The 21,068-nt window shown below is 35.1% G+C and overlaps 1 protein-coding gene across 2 annotated transcripts in view; it reads left to right on the forward strand.

Moving 5' to 3' along the window:
- Positions 1-20,235, forward strand: part of CHMP2B (charged multivesicular body protein 2B) — a 30,815-nt gene extending 10,580 nt beyond the window's left edge. Inside the window, exons 2-6 of one of the 2 annotated variants that reach the window (XM_043448970.1) lie at positions 6,508-6,599; positions 10,585-10,779; positions 14,317-14,419; positions 18,232-18,338; positions 18,539-20,235. In XM_043448970.1, the coding sequence (XP_043304905.1) occupies positions 6,508-6,599; positions 10,585-10,779; positions 14,317-14,419; positions 18,232-18,338; positions 18,539-18,649 (608 nt within the window). In that variant the 3' untranslated portion in view covers positions 18,650-20,235. The remainder of the gene's footprint in view (positions 1-6,507; positions 6,600-10,584; positions 10,780-14,316; positions 14,420-18,231; positions 18,339-18,538) is intronic. The other variant, XM_043448971.1, reaches the window with a different exon arrangement.
- The last annotated feature ends 833 nt before the right edge of the window (positions 20,236-21,068 follow it).

The raw sequence follows: 21,068 nt of genomic DNA on the forward strand, positions 1-21,068 counted from the left end.
ACAGATGGCTGTATCTAGTCTTTACTCTGATTCTCTGACCCCAAGTGTCTCCAGCACTTCAGTTCCATCCTAACAACAACTGTTCGGAGTTAGTACAGACCCCGCAGATTAAGGGCTATCTCTACAAAACTGTCCTCATTTAAGAGGCAAGTCACAAGTCCTAGATTGTCACCAGTACTTCTGACTGACCAGCTATAAACACTAATGTCACTGCAACTCCCTCTTCAGATTTGCAAACATACTAGAACAACTCTCAGAACTCAGGAATGTACTTAGTATTGCCAGTTTATTTATAAGAACACAACTCAGGAACAGCCAAAGAGAAGCAAGGTATTGGGCAGGGGGATGGGGTGAGGGTGGTGCTCAGAGTATCTATGCCTTCCCTGGATATGTTGCTGTCCCAGAATATCAGTATGTTCACCAACCTGGAAACTCTTCCAATCTCTTTAAGAGTTTTTATAACCCAGTCTCTGGCTCTGCTCCCCTCCCCTGAGAGATGGGGCTGAAAGGCCTCACCTTCTAATCAAGAATTTGGACTTTCTGGTAAGCAGCCCCATCCTGAACTCTCCAGAGGTACACTTCCTTAGATCAAAAGACATTCCTATCACTCAGGAAATTCCAAGGGTTTGGGGAGCTCTGTGCCAGGAACTCAAGACAAAGACCAAATATAAATTTTTCATTATATGACCTTAGTAATGAAAAAATATATATTGATAACATTCAAGATAGGGGCACTATGTCCAAAAAATGGAAATTGGGAGGGTTTAAGTAGTGAGGATGAAAAGGTTGATGATTGTTTTGAAAGATGGGGAAATGAGAGCTTTCTTTGCTCTTTTGTTTAGTGTCAGTCTGTAGATTTCAGAGGAAAAACATCATGTGTGTAGACCTAATTAAAGTATGTCCACCTAAAATTCACATGCAGAAGCCCCAACCTCTAATGTGACTGTATTTGGCAATAGGGTCTTCACGGAGATAACAGGTTAAATGAGGTCGTGAGGTGGAGCCCTAATCAAGTAGGACCAGTGTCCTTATAAGAAGAAGAAAAGATACCAAAGAAAAGGCCATGTGAGGACACAAGAAGAAGGTGGCTATCTGCATGTCGAGGGAGAGGGCTCAGGAAAAACCAACCCTGCCGGCACCGTAATCTTGAACCTCTAGCCTTCGGAACTAGGAGAAAATCAAATTCTGTTGTTTCTGCCACCCAGTCTATGGTGTTTGTTACAATAGCCCTAGAAAACTAATAAGTCACGTTTTTTAAGGATAGGATCCCAGCCACTGCTCCATGAAACATTTCTACCCAAGAAATGCTAATAGAGTTTTCTTTAAAAGGATTCCTGGTTTAATGACTTTGGAGAATAATCGACCACATATTCTTCCCTTAAAGGTTGACAATGTACTTTTGTATATTAAATGTTCTTAGAAGCCTTGACGCAAAGAAATTGGTTTAAATTTTTTTCAACTTGAACACATCCCAGATATATTTGCCTACAGACTATCTCCTTCCTCTTTTTTAAGTGAAACATGATTCCCATCCAGAAGTTAGTGGGGGGAGAGAGCTCCTTCTCTTCTCATCTCCTATATAGATATTGTATGGTTTCCTATTCCTTTGTGTAAGGAACATATAGAATGTGTCTTTAGTAAATCCTGAGTGTGAGCTGTCGACCAATATAACTGAACTGAGAAACAGAGTAAGTAAAGGAAGAGAAGTAGATGTTTTGTAAGTAGGATATAGGAGCTCTGACCTCTTATTTTTAACTTTTATTCAGTCATTGTAGTTGATTTTATATAATGACTTGAAATGTTTTTCATTCTGTTTAACAGTATTAGTTGTTGATATCTGTCTCTGTTTGTAGGGATTATGTCACTGATAACTTTATTTTTTGTTTTCCTACAAGCTTCACAGTCAGAGGCTTTGGAATCAGAATGCCTGTGGGGTGAAGCCTAGCACTTTTTCTCCCTGGGCAGATTACCTCACCAAGTACCAATTCCCACCTCTGAAACAAGTGAAATAATAGTACCTACCTTTCGGGGTTGTTGTGAAGCACTTAATATACCTATTACTCAGTATAATTAGTTATTTTTATTCTGAGTAAAGTTTCATTATATTAAGAAATGTGTAGAGTATAAGTTGTGATGCTCCATCACTACAAAAGATAATGGTTACTGGCTTTGCTGCTATTTTAATTAAGTTGAAATTCACTTAACATTAATCATTTTAAAGTGAACAGGTCAGTAGCATTTAGTACATTCACAGTGGTGTATAACAACCATCTCTAGTTCTAAAACATTGTCATCACCATAAAATAGAGCCCTGTATCTATTAAGCAGTGACTCACCAGTCCCCTCTCTCTCCAGTTCATGGACATTTGAGTTGTTTGCACCTTTTAACTATTTTAAATATGCTGCATTTGTATAGAGTAATGGTTTGGGTATTTTTTTTCAGTTCTTTTGGGTAAATAGGAGAGAAATGTGAGGTGAGTTGGTAATTTTATGTTCAACTTTTGAGAAAGTACTGAACTTTTATCCACAGTGGCCGAAATAATTTACATTCCCACCCACAAGAAGAACTAAAGAACCTCTTGATGAAAGTGAAAGAGGAGAGTGAAAAAGTTGGCTTAAAACTCAACACTGAGAAAATTAAGGTCATGGCATCCGGTCCCATCACTTCATGGCAAATAGATGGGGAAACAATGGAAACAGTGAGAGACTTTATTTTGGGGGGCTCCAAAATCAATGTAGATGGTGGCTGCAGCCATGAAATTAAAGGATGCTTGCTCCTTGGAAGAAAAGTTATGACCAACCTAGACAGCATATTAAAAAGCAGAGACATTACTTTGCCAACAGAGGTCCGTCTAGGCAAAGCTATGGTTTTTCTGGTAGTCATGTATGGATGTGAGAGTTGGACTATAAAGTAAGCTGAGCACAGAAGAATTGATGCTTTTGAACTGTGGTGTTGAAGAAGACTCTTAAGAGTCCCTTGAACTGCAAGGAGATCCAACCAGTCCATCCTAAAGGAAATCAGTCCTGAATATTCATTGGAAGGACTGATGCTGAAGCTGAAACTCCAGTACTTTGGCCACCTGATGTGAAGAGCTGACTCATTTGAAAAGACCCTGATGCTGGGAAATATTGAAGGCAGGAGGAGAAGGGGACAACAGAGGATGAGATGGCTGGATGGCATCACCGACTCTATGGACGTGGGTTTGAGTAAGCTTGGGAAGTTGGTGATGGACAGGGAAGCCTGCAAAGAGTCAGACACGACTGAGTGACTGAACTGAACTGAACTGGCAATGTACAGAGCTACCATTCTCCACCTCAACACTTATCCCCCCCGACCCCCGCCTATTTTTTGGTTATAGCCATTTTGGCAAATGGGAAATGGTTTCTGATTTCCCTAATGAGTAGTGATACTTTGTATCTTTTCCACATATTTGTTGGCCATTTATGTATTTTCTTTGGCAAAATGTCTGTGCAAGGTGTTCACTCATTTGTTGAGTTGTCCTTTGTTTTTGAATTGTAAGAGGTTTATATATATATATACACATATATATATATTCTGGTTTCTAGACTCATATGTAATTGGTGTATATATTCTTCCATTTTCTACATTGTCTTTTCACTTAATAATGCCCTTTAGTCACAGTTTTTAGTTTTCATGAAGTCTGCTTTATCTATAGTTTTCTCTTGTTGCTTGTACTTTTAGTGTCATATCTAATAATCTATTGACAAATCCCAAATCATGTAGATTTACTCCTATGTATTCTTCTAAGACTTTTATGATTTTAGCTCTTATATTTGAGTCATTCTTCTCTTTTGAGTTAATTTTTATATATGGTGTGAGGCAGGAGTCCAATTTCTTTCTTTCTTTTTTCTCACGTAGCTGACTAGTTTTCCCAGTGCCATCTGATGAGGAGACTCTTCTATCTGTTGTAGTGGTGGTAGTTTTAAATTCTGCCTCTTCACTGAAAAGGTACTCTAGTAAAATGATTAAGACCACTGATTTAGGAGACAAGACTTGGATCCAAATCTGGCATTACTACTCACTACCTTGTGACCTTGAGCACGTTATTTAAACTTACTAACACATATTTTCTGATACATGTAAAATAATAGAAAAACCAACTCCATGGCATTATTGTGAACATTATACTGAATTGTTGTTTTTCAGTTGCTAAGTCATGTCTGACTTTTTTGTGACCCCATGGACTGGAGCACCCCAGGATCCTCTGTACTCCACTATCTCCCAGACTTTGCTCAAATTCATGTCCATTGAATCTGTGATGCTATCTAACCATCTCACCCTCTGCCACCCTCTTCTCCTTTTGCCTTCCATCTTTTCCAGCATTACTGGTCTTTTCCAGTAAGTTGGCTCTTTATTTCAGGTGGCCAAATATTGGAGCTTCAGCTTCAGCAGCAGTCCTTCCAATGAGTATTCAGAGTTGATTTCCTCTAGGTTTGACTGGTTTGATCTTCTTGCAGTGCATGGGAATCTGAAGAATCTTCTCCAGCACCACAGTTCAAAAGCATCAATTCTTCAGTGCTCAGCCTTCATTACAGTCCAATTCTCTCATCCATAAATGACTACTGGGAAAACCATAGCTTTGACTATACAGACTTTTGTCAGCAAAGTGATGTCTCTGCTTTTTAATGCATTGACTAGGTTTGTCATAGCTTTCCTTTCAAGGAGCAAGTGTCTTTTAATTTCATGGTTGCAGTCACTGCTTCCACTTTTTCCCCTTCTATTTGCCATGAAGTGATGAGACCAGATGTCATGACCTTAGTTTTTTGAATGTTGAGTTTCAAGCCAGCTTTTTCACTCTCTTCTTTCACCCTCATCAAGAGGCTCTTTAGTTCCTTTTCGCTTTCTGCCATTCGGTATCGTCCTCATAATTTCCTCTTGCAGTCTTTATTCTAGCTTGTGATTCATCCATCCCAGCATTTCTCATGATGATATTCTGCATAGAAGTTAAATAAGCAGGGTGATGATATATAGCCTTTCATACTTTTGTCAGTTTTGAACCAGTCAGTTGTTCCATGTGAGTTTCTAAATGTTGCTTCTTGACCTTCACACAGGTTTCTCAGGAGACAGGTAAGATGGTGTGGTACTCCATCACTTTAAGAATTTCCACAGTTTGCTGTGATCCACACGGTCAAAGGCTTTAGTGTAGTCATTGAAGAGAAGTAGATGTTTTTCTGGAATCCCTTTGTTTTCTCCGTGATCCAATAGAATGTTGAGCATTTGATCTCTGGTTCCTCTGCCTTTCCTAAGTCTAGCTTTTATATCTGAAATTCTTGGTTCACGTTACTGTCGAAGCCTAGCTTGAAGGATTTTGAGCACAACCTTGCTAGGATGTAAAATGAGTGCGATGGTGGGGTAGTTTGAACATTCTTTGGCTTTGGGATGAAGACATCTTTTCCAGTTGTGGCCACTGCTGAGCTTTCTAATTTTGCTGACATGCTGATTGTAGCACTTTAACAGCATCACCTTTTAGGATTTTAAATAGCTGACTGCATTTCATCAGAACTCTTCACTATGACTTGTCCCTCTTGGGTAGCCCAGCATGGCATGGTTCGTAGCTTTATTGAGTCACACAAGCCCCTTCGCCATGACAAGGCTGTGATCCATGAAGGGATCACATACTATATGTAAAGTACTTAGCAGGTTTCCTCGCAGTGAGGGGACAGTTTGGCAAACATTACCATCCATATCTGTGATCTTTTGAAGTAGTCGCTATTTAGTAACAATTAATCTAAATTATAGTCAATCAGGTAGACTAATACTTTAATTCTTCAAAAGGTAAGACTGATGGATCCTCATGAATTGAGATAAATGAGAAAGACATTAACAATGAATGGACACTTACAATATATCAGGTCATTGTGAGTGTTATTTGCACCTTCATGATAATTTTTATTTTATAAGAAACTGAGGCTTAGAGTGTTAACTAACTTTACAAGAAACCATCATATAATGATCCAGTAGCAGAGGTGTGATTCAAATCCCTTTCTGCTTCGTTGGAAGGCTGGCTGCTTCTCTTTACTCTGTTATGATGACAACGACTTAGTGTAGAAAAAAAGGTTTAATAAATACATTGCCTGTCTTCCTTTTTGGAACTTCGTGTAATATTGAAGTAGGGAAGAGATGAAAAAGGTTCTGTGTGTGTGTGTGTTTGCTTGCTCGCTCGCTCGCATACATGTGACATATATATGTCATAAAAGCAATGTATAATAATCAGTTCTCTAAGGGAGTATTTTAGTGTGATTTATATATTCTTTTGACTAAACCTCAGACTATAGTGTATTTGTACTTCAGTGGTTTTTTATATAATCAATATTTATAATTCATTCTAACATTGAATAATTTTTAGTATATTGAAACAAAAAAATTTAACATCTTGTAAATGTTTTTTTTTTTTTTTAATTGAGGTTTCTAAGTCCAGTATTTTAAGTGGTATTAAAGAAGATCTTACAATTCATACATTTAGGTTTCTTTTGTGATTCTCTTAGATGTAATAAAGGAACAGAATCGAGAGTTACGAGGTACACAGAGGGCTATAATCAGAGATCGGGCAGCTTTAGAGAAACAAGAAAAACAGCTGGTAAGTAGAACATTAAATTTCAGTTTAACTTTTCTAACAAATTTAGAAGTCAGTGTTGGAGTAATTAGCTAACTAGGAAAAAGACACATGGCAGGTGGTAAGTGATTTACTTTACTAAGAAATGGCATTTAGTACCTTCCTGCAATTTCTGCTTACCTTTGTTTACGGTGTCATTCTGATTTTTATCAGGAGTCTTTATTCTGCTGAATATAAAGTCAAATTATTCTTCTGTCTGTGAAAGACATAAATGCCTAGGAAGAAATATTGCTCAAAACAGCCATCTTCTCAATCAACAGCAAACATAAAATAGTCCTAGAACACAGGAGACCTACACAATATTGTAAAACAGTTATTCTCCAGTTAAAAATAAATAAATAAATAAAAGAAAACAAGAGAGGGTTGCAAGAAAATAACTATGTTAACCAATGGGGTGTCTTACTTTATATTTTAACTCTTATTGACAATGTCTGTGATAGTGATATACTTTTAAAATAGATTGGCTATCTTTAAGAATTTTTCTGTTATGTTTTTAAATGTATATTGCTTAAAACTTTTTTAAAAACCAACATGGTTGAGGTATAGTTGACATGCAATTGATTGTCCATGTTTAAAGCAAATAATTTGACACATTTTGACATATGTATTAACTCATGAAACCATTAGTACAGTCAAGGTAATGAACATATCCGTCATCCCCAAAAGTTTCCTTATTCCATTTGTAATCGCTTCTACCCATCCCCATTCTCCCCGTTTCCTCCTCAGTTAGGCAAACACTGGTTGTCATTGTAGATTTTACATTTTCAAGAATTTTATATAGATGAAGTCATAAAGTGATTTCATTTTTATATGACTTCTTTTATTTGTAATTATGTTGAGCTTAATCAGTGTCATTACATGTGTCATCATTTTTATTGATAAGTGTTATTCCAATGTATGGACATTTCAAAATTTGACTATCCGTTTACCAGCTAATGAACATTTGGGTCATTTCCCGGCTCATTTCAGGGTTATACTGATCCTGTGCTACTTTCATCATATTTCTGATACTTTTTGTTGCTGGTATATAGAAATACATTCGTTTTTTGGTACATTGATCTTTTATTCTGTAACCTTCCTAAACTCACTTAGTCTAGTAGTCTTTTTGTAGATTCTATTAGGTTTCTACATAGACAATCATGTCATCTGTGTAAATAAAGTTTTTCATCCTTTTATCATTAAGTAAATTAGCTATAGGCTTTTTGTAGAGGCCCTTTCTCAGGTTGAAGTTCCTTTATCTAGTTGTTGAGAGTTTTCATCAGGAACTAATTTTGTCAAGTGCTGTCTTTTTTTGCCTCTATTGTATTGTATTGCATTGTATTGTAGTTTTTCTTCTTTAGTCTGTTAGTATAGTGAATTACATAACTGATGATTTTCCAACGTTGAATCAAACTTTTGCTATTGGGATAAACTTCATTAGTAATGATGAATTTTTTAAAAAGTATTTTATTTCAATTTGTTGCAATTTTCATAAGAATATTAGTATCTCTGATCATAAGAACTGTTAATTTGTAGCTGTCTTTTTGTGTGGTGTCCTTATGTAGTCTAACATCAGAATACTGCTGACCTGAAAGCATGAGTTGGCAAGTGTCCCTTTCTGTTTCATTTACTGGAAGGGTCTGTGTATTTCTGTTTTTAAACGTTTGATCAGTTTCATCAGTAAAGTCATTAGGAGTGAAGTTTTCTTTGTGGATAGATGTTTGAACTAAACAAAAATCTCTTTGTGGCTAGATTTTTAAATTCCAAAATTTGCAATTTTTAGAAAATAGGTATAGAATGGATCAAGCTTTCTACGTTTTGAATGAGGTTTGGTAGTGCACATCTGTCAAATAATTTGTTCATCTCTACTAAATTTTAAAATGTAGTAACATTGTGTTTGTAATATTATTTTCTTACTGTTCTGTAACATCTTTTGGTTGTTAAGTGATGCCCTCCTCTGCATTTTCAATATTTGTCATTTGTGTATTCTCTGCCTCAGTTTTTTTCTCTCTTCTGATTGGCAGTGGTTTATCAGTTTGATCAATTTCTTATAAAAGAAAAAGCTTTTGATCTCATTAATTTTATGTATTTTTTTTCCTTCCTAGTTTATAGATTTCATCTCATGTTTATATATTTCCTTCTTTCTATATACTTTGTGTTTTATTTTCTCTGCTTTTTTCTACTTTCTCTATTTTGAAGCCTACTAGATACTCAGTTTTTCTAAATGTAAGCTCTAACACTTAAATTTCTAAGAACTGTTTTTACTGCAGCTCACACATTTTGATATGTGTATTTTTATTTTATTAAGTTCAAAATATTATCCCATTTCCCCTGTGATTTTTTTTTCTATGTTGTCATTGTTATTGTCGCGACCCCATGTACTGCAACACGCCAGGCTTGCCTGTCCTCCACTATCTCTCAGAGCTGGCTCAGACTTATGTCCATTTAGTCGGTGATGCCATCCAACCAACTCATCCTCTGTCTCCCCCTTCTCCTCATGCCCTCCATCTTTACCAGCATCAGGGTCTTTTCTAATGAGTTGAGTCTTTGCATCATGTGGCCAAAGTATTGGAGCTTCAGCTTCAGCATCAGTCCTTCCAATGAATATTCAGAGTTGATTTCCTTTAGAATTAAGTGCTTTGATCTCCTTGTTGTCCAAGGGACTCTCCAGAGTCTTCTCCAGCACTACAATTGGAAAGCATCAATTCTTGCATGACTTATTTCGAACCATGTTGCCTAATTTCTGCTTGTTATTTTCCTTTCTTATTTTTCTTACTGCTTTCTAGTTTAATTTCGCTGTAGTTAGAGATCGTACTTGTAGGATTCCAATCCTTTTATTTTCGTTGAGCCTTGTTTTTTGATCCAGAATGTGGTATATTTTTGGTAATCCCCCCCCTCCTTTTTTATGTGCACTTGCAAAGAGTATTCTGCTGTTGGCGATGGAGTTTTTAGTGACTGTTGGTTAGGTCAAGTTGGTGATGGTGCTTTTGTAAATCTGTGTCTTTATAGCTTTTCTGTCCACTTGTCCTAAAATACAGCAATACAGGTAAGAAAGGAGTTGCTGATGTCCCTGATGCTACTTGTGCTTTTGTCTGTTCGTCCTTTCAGTTGTACCAGTTGCACTTCATAAATTTGGAAGCGCTATTGAAGGTGCATACACATTTAGGATTGGTTTGACATCTTTATGTATTAATTCCTTTATTATGAAATGCCCCCTTTTATTCTGGTAATATTCCCTTTTCTTTCTTTTCTTTTCTTTTTTTTTTTAACCTAGTTAATGTAACCACTCCAAATTTCCAGATTTTGCTAAGTATTTATATAGAATATATTTGTTCTGTCCTTTTACTTAGCTTTATTTAGCTTTGTTTTGCTAATTAAAGTTGCTTTTTTGAGATAGCATATATTTTTAATGTTCTGAGAAGGAAATGGCAACCCGCTCCAGTATTCTTGCATGGAGAATCCCATGGACAGAGGAGCCTGGCAGGCTACAGTCCTTGGGGTCACAAAGAATCAGACACGACTTAGCAACTAAACATCATCTAATTTGCCAATCTGTCTCTTACTGAAGATAGTAAATGGACCTTTTCATTGAAGATAGTTGTCTGTATTACTAGCTTCAAATCGACCACTGTACTCTTTTTTTTTCTTTGCTATCCTCTACCAATTCCTCATTTGATTTATTTTTTCCTACCTACTTTTGGATTGTGTTTTTAAATTTTCTTTTGGGCTTTATGTGAGTACTGTTTTGTAGACTTGCTTTGTATGTGTAGAACACAGTACTAGTTCCTTCTTATCCATATAAACATGTAAAACAATTTGCCCTCTCAAATGACTATTTGTATGACTTTGTAAAAGCCTCTTTCTTCATAATCAGGGTGAAAGGGTGTAATGTATATGCTTTGTCTGTTCTTCTCAAATCACTGAACTCCCCCTTTAATGATCTTACTCCTTCTGTTATTTCCTCTGTTAGGAATTAGAAATTAAGAAAATGGCCAAGATTGGTAATAAAGAAGCTTGCAGAGTTTTAGCCAAACAGCTTGTACATCTAAGGAAACAGAAAACAAGAACTTTTGCTGTCAGTTCAAAAGTCACTTCCATGTCCACTCAAACAAAAGTGATGAATTCTCAGATGAAGATGGCAGGAGCCATGTCTACTACAGCAAAAGTAAGTGGGGACCTTTATATCCATAGCTTTGTGATTTCATCTGAGATGTTTAAATATCAGCATTCAAATTAGCTTTAAAGCTCCTTCTCATATATATATATATATATATATATATATATATAAATAACATATATATGGTAGAGAATCTTTGTAATTTTTAATCAAATGAGTTGTAATTAAACATAATCCAGATAAATATTTCTAGGCTTTTTATCAATTTGTTTTAATATAAAATTTTCATTTTAGGTAGTTCCACTGTTCCAGGATTGCATGTAGCTTCTAAATTTTTAAAATTGACTTAAAACATTATTTTTTTTTCCTTAAATTTTAAAAAGATTTTGGTGCTTCTTATTTCATATGCTGTGTATTTTGATATAATAATTTGAATTATAATTTCCTCATGATTCATTTTCATGAAATGTGTCAGAAAGATGCATGAGTATTTTCAGAAGAATTTATCAGTTCATTTTATCAGGAATCTAAGTTTAACTTACAGTCCTTATATTAAAAAAACAGTGGTTTTTACTGTAGAACTTAAAAGACTATGAGCCTTTCAGACATTTAATAAAGAATGAGCTTTTTGATGTGTATTAAGAACTGTGAAAGACCAGAAGTTCAAGACATCGGCTCTGCTTTCACATATATTACGTAGTTCATTTTGGGGGTGGGAGAAGGTTCAGATGTGCTAAAAAGGAAGCTTTACACTCTACAACATTCTGTGCTCCCATGTTTCAGTGAACTGCACAGATCCTTGAATAGAATGATGTGAGAGACTTTCCGGAAGACCAAAATTATCAGTAGGCTTTAAATAAAGGGAAGAAAGAGTATGAATATGAAGCACTAAAAGAAAAGATTAGCCACAGAGGAGAGAAAGTACAGGGTTATATATATTAGGAAAATAGTCCATAACTGTTAATTCTCATTATTTGCAGTAATTACATTCTGTAAAGTTTGAGGAACACTGAATTAGGGAATATCAAGCCATTGTTCCTAGGGGAAATGGAGGGTTAGGTTCCTGTGAGCCTTTGATCACAATTGTTAACTAGTCTAGACCATACTTCAGCCCTATGCTTAGGGGAGCATTTTAAACAGTGCGATCACCAACCAAAGACAAAAAAGTAGGCCACAAAGATGACACTAATTTCCATTATTAGTGCTGAATCAAGATGGCAGGGTGTCATCTTGGGAGACCTAAATTGGAATTATGCTTGTTGGGCAACCCAAACTTTGTGCTGCTCTATGCATGTCCACAAACAAGCATAAAAGTACTGCAAGTATTGACGTGAGGTTACAAATACATTTTAGTGAGTAGGCAGATTCACAAATAAGGAGTCCAGAAATAATGAGGATTAACTAAAATTGCCTTTTAGACCATAAAACACATGAAGTAGAATGTGCCCATTTTATGTACAGTAAGTACAGTGGCACATGGTGTTCCTTAAAAAACAGATTGTTTCAAAGCTGTTTATTCTGAATAAAGCTTATTCTGTCAGTTTACTTACTTTTGATGGATCTTAGTCATTTACAGTGGAAATGCATGGTTAAGAGCAAAAAAAGTTTGTTTTCCTTTTTTGGTTTTACAAATCGATAGAACTAAATATCTGTCTAATTTGAAGATAAGGTCCTATCTGAAGATCACACACCTGGGCTGGATAACTTTTCAATAATATTGAGGAGGAAGACAACTCATTTTGCAATTTTCTGCAAGTAATAGGGGAAGAAAACATACCTAATGTGGTCCTGCTATATAGCAATGTGCAAATTAGAATTTTCACTTAAATTTCTTAAAAATTTGTTAATTCAAGAAATGTTTGTTTAGGCCCTCTAAGCAGGAACTATAATAAGTGATGGGGATGAAATGGGAAGCATAACCAGGCAAGTGCTGATTAAAGTCTATTTCCAAAGCAGCCCATTTGAGAGGTATTTTTAGTTCAGTGATTGGGCTTCCCTCCTGGCTCAGATGGTAGAGAGTCTGTCTGTAATGCAGGAGACCCGGGTTCAGTCCTGGGTCAAGAAGATTCCCCGGAGAAGGGAATGACTACCCACTCCAGTATTCTTGCCTGGAAAAATTCAATGGAGAGAGGAGCCTGGGCGGGCCACAGTCCATGGGGTCATAAAGAGTCGGACATGACTGAATGACTAACACTTTACTTTTTTCCCCTTTAATTCGGTGATTAGACACATGAGCTTTGGAGTCAGATTACTTGGGTTCATACCTTACTTGATAGCTGTGTGATCTCGACAAACTCTTCATTCTTCATTTGTAATAGGAAATGGTAGTACCTAGTACATAAAGACTTGTTAGGTTTAAATGTATTTAACTTTAAATATTATTATATTGAATACATATAGTGCTTAGAACAGTGCCTGGCCCACAGAAATAATATATATCGGCATTAGCTGATCTGTTATCACTGTCAGCGTCGTAGTTGTTATTAGTATATTTTTGTAACAATACTGTAATTTGCAAGTAAAGTCATAATTTACACCAATACATAAAATAAACTTTTATCTGTAGTGCGTAGGATTTAACAGGAACATCTGTTCTAACCTAGGGTGTCAGAAACTGCTGCCCTAAGGTGGGAAACTGAAATCTGAAGTATTTATAGTGAAAGCAGATAAAGAAGAGCATTCCAACAGAGGGACAGTACATGCAGAGGTCCTGTGGTGGGAGGGAACACAGTACATTTAAGGAAACAGAAGATCAGTGTATCTAGAGGGCAGTGGTGCAGAATGAGACTGGCCTGTTAGGCAGGGTTAGGATGTTTGGTCTCACAGGTCAATTTATGGAATTGGGTTTTCAGTGCTAAGAACAACACAAAGCCCTTAGAGAATTAGGTATGTGTGAGCTGGTGGGGGATGGGAGGGTACAGTGTTGTATTTGAAAAAATTACTTTGGCTGCAGCATGCATAAAAGACTGTGTTTGCTTCCTATCTTTGAACTGACATATTTTATGTAACACACATACAATAAACACATATACCCAGCTACATATATGATAATTTATAAAATACTTTGGCCATACTTGATATCATTAATTTGTTTTAATAAAATTAGTTGTGAATATAAAATATTCATGTATTTTGCAAAGCTCAATGTTTTTATCATTTCTTGAAATCATGGTTTTAAATGAATAAATAGGTTAAATATGTGTCCTATAATTCAGACATGAAAATTTTTGGAAAAAAGTTAAATTTTTTTTCAATTTAGACATTACCTGCTTGCCACATAATAGACAAATGTAATTTTCCTATATGAGTAGCAATGGATTTTGTTAGCAGTATTTTTTTATTACTTAATTTTTTGCCTACTGTTCAGATGAGTTTTTCCACAGTGGTCTTTATTATATAGATGTTAAGCAGATGGTTTCCAAATGAGTAGTTTAAATTTTTTTTGTAATATTAATACTTTTATGTTTGATTATGGCAGATGTTTATCTTTTAACAAATCTACCTTTATTGATGTATTCCCCTTGGACTTATTCCATAGTAAAATTTTCATAATTATGTAACATGAATCTTTTCATATATTTAAAGACAATGCAGGCAGTAAACAAGAAGATGGATCCACAAAAGACATTACAAACAATGCAAAATTTCCAGAAGGAAAACATGAAAATGGAAATGACTGAAGAAATGAGTAAGTTTAATAAGCTGTAATGAAATTTTCAGTTTTTTCCTCTTTGAATTAGCAAGTTTATTTACTAACAACCTCATGTTTATCCATGAAGGCACAAATGAGAAAATAAATGATGCAGCTCCCTTCTAAATAGATGACTCTATTGGAATTTCATCGAGTTTTTGTGTAAGGCTCAAAATTATATTAACATTGAGCTGAAAGAAAAATGTAAAATATGTGATGCCATATTTCTGTGCTATTTGGCCTCAGCAGTTTTACTTTATAGATTAGAGAATCAAAACCAACTTGTGAATAAAACAATGCTTCCTAGTATAAGTTAGATAATTTAAGAGTTTTGTTGATTATTTCATACTGTAGAAGATCTGTAAATATATAGAAGATATATTTATATATTTTCATATTATAGAAGATCCCATATATATCATACTCTAGAAGATCTATTTATATTATAGGTAGAGATAATGGAGCTCTTTCGTTCTTTTTTCTTTTCCCCCTTCCAGAGTCTAAATTTAATATTTAATTTTCTTCTTATTGAGTATAAACTACATACTGTGGTAGAAATATGAGGAATAAGAGGAATAAGGCTATAAACAAATTTATCATTACACCACCTGTAGTGTTGATATTATTTCTTTCCTATATTTTTCTATATCTTATAAAGTGCAATAATATAGATGATTTTGAATCTTATCTTGCCTTTAAAAAAACACAGTAGTATAACATAAACATGTCCTCATAACCTTGAATTTTCTGTTTTTTTTAATGGCTTTAATATTCTGTAACATCAATATATCCTAATTTATTGAACAATTCTTTATTGGTTGGTAAGATTGTTTTAAAATGTTGAGTTTATGTGACAGTCCTTTGATAAATATGTTTCTGTAATATCTTACCTGAATTTCTTCAGTGTTCTTAGACTATTAACTTTTATAACACTTTTGGTTCATCAGTTCAGTTCAGTTGCTCACTCGTGTCCGACTCTGTGACCCCATGAACCGCAGCACTCCAGGCCTCCCTGTCCATTAACCAACTCCTGGAGTTTACTCAAATTCACGTCCATCGAGTCAGTGATGCCATCCAATCATCTCGTCCTCTGTCGTCCCCCCTCCTGCCTTCAATCATTTCCAGCATCAGGGTCTTTTCAAATGAGTCAGTTATTTGCATCAGGTGGACAAAGTATTGAAGTTTCAGCTTCAGCATCAGTCCTTCCAGTGAATACTCAGGACTGATTTCCTTTAGGATGGACTGGTTGGATTTCCTTGCTGCCCAAGGGACTCTAAATTTGGTTCAAACTACCAGATTATTTCAGAAGGACTATCCAGTCTTTATTTCACCGATAACAAATGAGCGACCCTTCACAGCACCCTGGTCAACATTGAATTCTTACTTTATAATACATTGAATTGTTACTTGTATAATACGTCAAAACTGGTATCATTGTTTCACAAAGATATTGTCTAACTATTTTACAACTATATAGGGATATGTCAGTGTAGCTGTTGTTTATCTCCTATTTTTACCTCCGAATTTTAATTTGACAGCATTTATTGTATAAAGTAGTATCAAAATTACTAGGATTGCTAAATTCAAGCCTAGTACTTTATTTCAGAGTATCTATTTTCCTTCTGTGGTTTAATGACACTGCTTCCTGGGTGGCTCAGATGGTAAAGAATCTGCCTGCCATACAGGAGACCTGGGTTTGATCCCTGGGTTGGGAAGACCTCCTGGAGAAGAGGGCAATGGCCACCCATTCCAGTATTCTTACCTGGAGAATTCTCTGGATAGAGGAACCTCATGGGCCACCTTTCATGGGGATCCAAAGTGTCCGTCATGACTGAGCACACATGCGTGTGTCTTTGACAGTTGCAAAAATTCTTTAGTTTTTACTTTAACCTTTACTTTTAAAAATATAATTTTTCAAAAACATCATTAGTGAAATGTTAGTGGCTGAGAGAATTGTCATTTATATAATGATCATAGTATCTAACATGTTTTGTGAATTCCAGTGATGGCACAGGTGTGAGCAGGTCTTAGTGGAGGAATTAAATATTCCATTAAGCCATAATGAAGAGAATCAATAAGCCTGTATTTAAAACTTGTATCTATCACAGTTGTTCTCATTTGTATTTTACTAATTTGCAAGTCTGAAAGAATAGTAGTTATTGATGGTTACTCATTTTTTCAGTAAAGTATATTAACATTAGTATTTTCATCCAAAGATAAATACAAGGTTTAGATGGACATAGCTTTTTCAAATTAGAATTTATATTTTACAGTGTTGTTCCAATGCTTGTTCACATTCAGGTTTTGGAAACAAGATCTTTGGGAAGTTTTTATTACATCTTTAATTTTGTTAACGCTTTTCCTGAAAGCATTTTTCTCTGCTAATCCTTGGTTACACCATTCCAGTGCTTCTTTGTCCTCTTCTTTCATTTTTTTATGTGAGTAGTTTTTCATTCAGGCCCTTTTTAACTCTAACCTGGACTCCCTACAGCCCTTGTTACTTCACTACCATCTGAGTATCACTGCTAAATAATTTTTCTGGAGGCTTACTTCTGAGCATGCTGATAAGATTCCCATAGTGACACTTTTCTAACTACAAAAATAAAGTCCCACATCGTAAATCAAAAACAATTTTCAGGTCAAGCCCCTTTCTTTTCTCAATGCAAATATTGAGGCCCAAAGTGGTAAAGTGACTTCCCATAAAGTTGCCCAGTTACTAAGTTAATAAGTGGAAGAACTGAGATACTAAATAAAAGTTTAGCATTCACTTTACTTCTTCAGAGATGGTGTTCCTTTTTTTTGGCCTTAAGCTCTTTAGCTTTTTCCTGTTGATTTTATACTATTAAACTAACACAAAAAATCAAAATTATCAAACAATGCTCAGTAGAGATCTTAACCAATATCAAGCTTTTTTAGCAGTGTCAAGGATACAAGCTATTAAGATACTCATGCAGAACAGGGAGAGGGGCAGGGCCATCCGAAATGACTCTCCAAGTCATTTCTTCCCATAACAGACATAAGCATCACAGATGATATGTCTAATCCATTTGCTTATTTCATGTTGAACAGAACATTTACAAAGTGTAGGAAATATGTTAAATGTATACCTCAAATGATCACCTATCTTATGTGTTATTTTGGAGGAACTCATAGATATAAACCCATACATTGTAGCTACAACAGTGCTAAAACGAAAACAGCCTGCTAAGTTCATAAACAGGGACTCTCTTGCAGGCAAGTATTAGTCTTATTTACCAGACACCCAATTAGCAGGTTACTTACAGAAAGATCAAGCTAGGTTGCTTGTCTTTCTTCCTCTGGGACCTTCCCCAGTGATCATGTTAATAGCAATTGTAGGCCAGTTTTTTTAAATTCTTTCCTTCCCAACCACTTTCAATTTATACATCTTACATAGTCAAACAGAAGAACTTACTCTTCCTTACATGTATCCCTGTTGCTTTCCACTGTGTCTTTGCTCATGCTACTGTATATCTATGTGTGTCCTTCAGTGACACATAGAAAAATACACATAGAAAAAAATACCATCTCAAGTATTTTTTCCTTCCAGATGGGTGTCATCTCTTCCTTTTGAAACTTTTATAATCATTTACCTTTCCATTTATCAGAATCTGTTTTTTTTTTCTTTTGTTCTCCTTAAATGTAAACTCCCTAAGGTATTTACTTTTCTCCATCTATTCATAGATTTTATTTGCACTGTGTAAATTACATTGCTGGGCCTTTTTCTAAAAATATAAGCCTAACCCGAAATCTGCTTGAAAGTAACTTTTGCTTCCTCTTTTCCCCTCAAGTCAATGACACGCTTGATGACATCTTTGATGGCTCTGATGATGAAGAAGAAAGCCAAGATATTGTCAATCAAGTTCTTGATGAAATTGGAATCGAAATCTCTGGAAAGGTATGAACGAATGTTCTATTCTCTCAGATGGAAATACTTTCTCTTCACTTCATTGTTTTAAGTTTTCCTTTATGTTAGGTGTATGTTTTTTAATATTTGTTTGAAAAGTAAATTACACCTCTTTGCAGCACGTCCTTTATGTCCTAACCCGAAAGTTTGTTAATACACATTTTTTTTTTCTTTTTCTCTCTTTAATATAGATGGCCAAAGCTCCATCAGCTGCCCGAAGCTTACCATCTGCCTCTACTTCAAAGTCTACAATCTCCGATGAAGAGATTGAACGGCAACTCAAAGCTTTAGGAGTAGATTAATCCAAAAAGCCATTATATTTTGCCTATTATAATTATTTAGTATAAACCAGGCACAATGAAGATTCCTTTTACAAAGCACATTTATTTTGCAAAAATGAAGACCACGGTAAACAGTTGTTTCCTAACCCATGGCTGTTTTGACTCTTTTGCCAAAGAATGACAATGATGCAAAAATGGGAACAGTTTGGATTTTAATTAGAACTATTTGAGAGTGATGATGTGTAAAATGTTGACTTCTTTTCTGCATGGCCTAGAGAAATTATATTCATTCCTTAGTGTATTTATGTTCTGAATCTTTTTACACAGAATGCAAATCTTGTTAAAGCCATGAGGCACCAACTTAAAGAGACTTGTAAGAATATTAAATAAAAGTATACCATTAATTCTGTGTCTGTTACCTGTCCTTTGTAAGTGATATGTGTTACGACCATAGGCGGTTCAGCCGCCAAATTATTTTTAAATCACTTGAAAGAAGAGTGCTATTTGAACATCTGTGTTAAACAAAACCTGTTATGAGCTTTTCTTTTCTTTTCCTTTGGGAGAACATTCTACTTGGTAAGTTTATTACCTTTGAAAATGTGCTTGGCACCTGCCTTAAATAGTACAAACATATTGTGCACATCTTTAAATTATTTTAGCTGACAGAAAAGAACTACATTTTAAACTCAAATTGAAGCCTCTTACAAAAATTAACCAGGCTCTTTTTTTAAAGCTTATAAAGTGAGTTAAATATAATTAGCAAAAACAGACACTGAATTAATAACATTTTATATTAATAAAACAATATATTTTGGTCTTTCTTCCCAGAACTGAGGAGAATTCCTCCATGTGAATTATAATTTAATCTCTTTAGTTTTGAATTGTATTAATGTGTATATCAAACCTTCATTGAGGTTTGATGAAGCCATCATCCTCAATTAAGTAACACTACTATGACAGTATTCAACCTAAATTTTAAAAATTAGCATTTTTTCTTGGTAAATAAACTACAACTTTGTCAGAAGTTACTGCCTGAATGTGTATTAATGTATTAACTGCATTTTTTAAGGTAAAGTTGCTATGGTATTTAATGTATGTATAGAAAGTGAGAAGAAATGAAGACATGGCAGATTAGTTAGATAGAATTTAGAATTAGGTTAGCTTTGAAAAACGATGTTGTCATATATGGATTTTAGCACATCCCACCCTTTAAAAACTCTTCTGGAGGAGATCAAATAGCTATAACCTGGTTAATTTGGGACAATGGATGTTTTGGACTAATATGGACAACGTAAATACATTTTAGGACTAGTGGACATATGGCATAAGGATTGAGAAAAATGAAAACCTAAACTTTATAATCCATAAACCATTTTATAATGTTCAAAGGTAAGATTCCATTATTGATAACATTAAATACATTCACCCTGAACATTGATGGGTCAAAACATTTTACTTGATTATGGAATGTTAACACGACTTGTTTTGATTCTTGGATGTACATAATAATGCCAACTAACTTTATTTACTTTCTTGTTTACATGTGGGGGTTTTTGTTTTTAAAATTATTTTGTTAAAAAAACCTCAATAAAGATTTATTGCTGTTATGTTTTTTCCCCTTATCTCTTTTACTCTATTTTTGACTTCTGTTAAAGTTAAAAGTTTTATGCATATCTGGTAATTTTTCAAAAGAATAATTTTTATTACTTTCTTGGAAGGAAAAATTAGATAACAATGCTGTTTATATTTACACACAATAATTGTCTGTTTAAGAACTAGCAGTTGGTATAGAACTGATGCTTGTGAGTGGAATAAATCTAATAATTGGTGGTTTCACATGAAATTTATCTGATAATTTCTTTCCTGGAACTTGCAGGAGATAACCATTTTTAAATCTTTAAACAGATATGTCTTAGAGATTTTTTAAAAAGATTTCAGTCAAACATGAATGCCACAAGACTTTGGGACTCAAAGGAAAGAGTAGAGTCATTTTGATTTGGCTATATTTATAAAATGCTCTAGTTTTCATGAGCATTGTCTATAAATTTGTGAGTTACGCTTCTTGTTGTTCAGTTGATAAGTCGTGTTTGACTCTTTGCGACCCCGTGGACTGCAGCACGCCAGTCCCTGTCTCCTAGAGTTGGCTCAAACTCATATCCACTGAGTCGATAATGCTCTCTAAGCATCTCATCCTCTGCCGCCCTCTTCTCTTTCTGCCCTCTATCTTTCCCAGCATCGGGGTCTTTTCCAGTGAGTCAACTGTTCACATCAGGTGGCCAGAATATTGGAGCACCTTCAGCGTCAGTCCTTCCAATGAATATTCTGGGTTGGTTTCCTTTAGGGTTGATCTCCTTGCAGTCCAAGGGACTCTCAAGAGTCTTCTCCAGCACCACAGTTGGAAAGCATCAATTCTTTGGAGCTCAGCCTTCTTTATGGTCCA

The sequence above is a fragment of the Cervus canadensis genome, chromosome 27, assembly GCF_019320065.1.
Source record: "Cervus canadensis isolate Bull #8, Minnesota chromosome 27, ASM1932006v1, whole genome shotgun sequence".
Taxonomy (NCBI): domain Eukaryota; kingdom Metazoa; phylum Chordata; class Mammalia; order Artiodactyla; family Cervidae; genus Cervus; species Cervus canadensis.